Consider the following 1,953-nt stretch of genomic DNA (forward strand, 5'->3'; position numbering starts at 1 on the left):
CTTAGGTGTATGTGGCTGGCACCTTAGCCGCTTGAGCCCCAGGCGCCGAGCCTGGAGTACTTTTTCTTGACATTCAGAACCTTATATGTAGAAGTTGCTCAGTAAATGTTTGTGAGGGTTAATAATACTTGTGGGTAAATTCTGTAGTCCACATTTAGCTGTTCCAACTCTGAAATGTCTCTGGAGACTCAGACTGATGGGAGCGTGATGACTGTGACATGAATATAGTATTTATAGAAATAGAGCTTTTTATAAACTTCTGTTCCCTTGTATTCTGTTAGCCCTGAGATGCCCGAAAATGAAGCCACCTTCGCAATAACTGCTGGAGGAATTGGGGATGCCAAGGAGTAGGTGGTGATTTGATGCAAATTGCTTCTTAGTGCTTATTAGGAGCTGAAGAAATGGAAAAGTAGTCTCAAATTGCACATCTTGAAATAAGACTTTGTTTTTTTTTTTCATGTTATTAAAGGAAAGTCAGCAAAAGAGATTTAAATCTTACATTTACCTTAAAAGTCCCTGATTTGTGATACTTATACATTATATACCAATTCACGAATATACATATATGTGTATACATATATGTGATATATAGAATAGGTGTGTGTATATTGTCATATTAAAACTATATACAGTATACATATAGAAACTAGTTGTGGAAGGGCTACCTAATTCCTTCACTTTTGCTTTTCAAAGTGAGCCAAGTAAGCCAACAGAAAGTCTAAGAGGTCAGAAGTGTCCCATTCTACAGACTTCCCCTCAAACATTTGAGTGCCACTGACTTAAGAGCTGGATTCTCTTCCACAGGAGAGAAACGTTTGAGAAAGGGAGGTTTAGAGGATACACAGAGCTTTGTGCAGTGGCAATATTGTAGCCAATGAGGTTTATCCAAGGTGGGATTATTGCTAATTGAAAATTTTTCCTAATACTCACCATGACAAAGAGAAATATAGTTGGCAGTGGCAACTTTTGATGGCCTCTACAGAGACTGAACTTAAAAAAAAAGAAAAAAGCAAATAGAGGACACACAGAAAACTCTGTTTATTTACAATATCGAACTGCATATTCACTTTTATAGTAAAAGAAAAACATAAAGCCAAATTTTAAATCATTGGACTATTGACACATTGAAATTACTCGGCACATGTGGCTCAAGTGGCTGAGGTGCCAGCCACATACACCTAGGGTGGTGGGTTCAAATCCAGCCCGGGCCTGCTGAACAACAATGACAGCTGCAACCAAAAAAAAAAAAGAAATTACTTTTAAAAAAATGTACTTCTGATACATATATATTCTCTGGGGAAGATAAGGAGGAAGGTAATTAGAAAATGTATAATTTGGGGTGATAAAGGTAACATAATATATGTATTTTAAGTTTTAGATGGAAAATTTGAGATCTTTTAAAAATATGTATTGAAGTTAATTTAAATGTAAAATTTCTGAATAATAATTTTTGAAATGTATAAAAGACTTGTTTTTCTGATAAAATTAAAATCTAGTTCTCAAAATATATGTATGAGTAAATATTTAACAATTAGAATACTAGTGATATATATATAGACAATCTTTGTAGATTTCAAAAAGATTTCATCTTTAATATTGTATCAATTTATATGAAAATTCAAGTATTGAAAGTACTGTTTGTTATGAAAGGTGTTGGATTATCCATTAAGTCATTCCTTCACTAATTGTCATTTAATGCTAAGTGAAAAATAAACAAGGAAATTATGGTTCTTGCCTACAAAATATGTGTACACTAGTTAAGAGAAAAGACTATAGGCTTGGCGCCTATAGCTCAACCAGCTAAGACGCCAGCCACGTACACCTAAGGTGGCGGGTTCGAATCCCCAGCCCGGACCTGCCAAACAACAATGATGGCTGCAACCAAAAAATAGCCGGGCGTTGTGGTGGGCGCCTGTGGTCCCAGCTACTTGGGAGGCTGAGGCAGGAGACTCG

General features: G+C 35.9%; 1 protein-coding gene and 1 non-coding gene across 3 annotated transcripts in view; both read left to right on the plus strand.

The window, feature by feature from the left end:
- DMC1 (DNA meiotic recombinase 1) overlaps positions 1–630 on the plus strand; it is a 36,382-nt gene extending 35,752 nt beyond the window's left edge. Inside the window, exon 14 of one of the 2 annotated variants that reach the window (XM_003783201.1) lies at positions 282–630. In XM_003783201.1, the coding sequence (XP_003783249.1) occupies positions 282–351 (70 nt within the window). In that variant the 3' untranslated portion in view covers positions 352–630. The remainder of the gene's footprint in view (positions 1–281) is intronic. The other variant, XM_012814204.1, reaches the window with a different exon arrangement.
- A 215-nt stretch (positions 631–845) lies between these two features.
- LOC111723076 lies at positions 846–985 on the plus strand. The gene has a single exon (XR_002771697.1). It is a non-coding gene; the product is annotated as a U4 spliceosomal RNA (small nuclear RNA).
- The last annotated feature ends 968 nt before the right edge of the window (positions 986–1,953 follow it).

This window comes from Otolemur garnettii, unplaced genomic scaffold, assembly GCF_000181295.1.
Source record: "Otolemur garnettii isolate 467f Iridium unplaced genomic scaffold, OtoGar3 scaffold00007, whole genome shotgun sequence".
In the NCBI taxonomy this organism is placed as follows: Eukaryota; Metazoa; Chordata; class Mammalia; order Primates; family Galagidae; genus Otolemur; species Otolemur garnettii.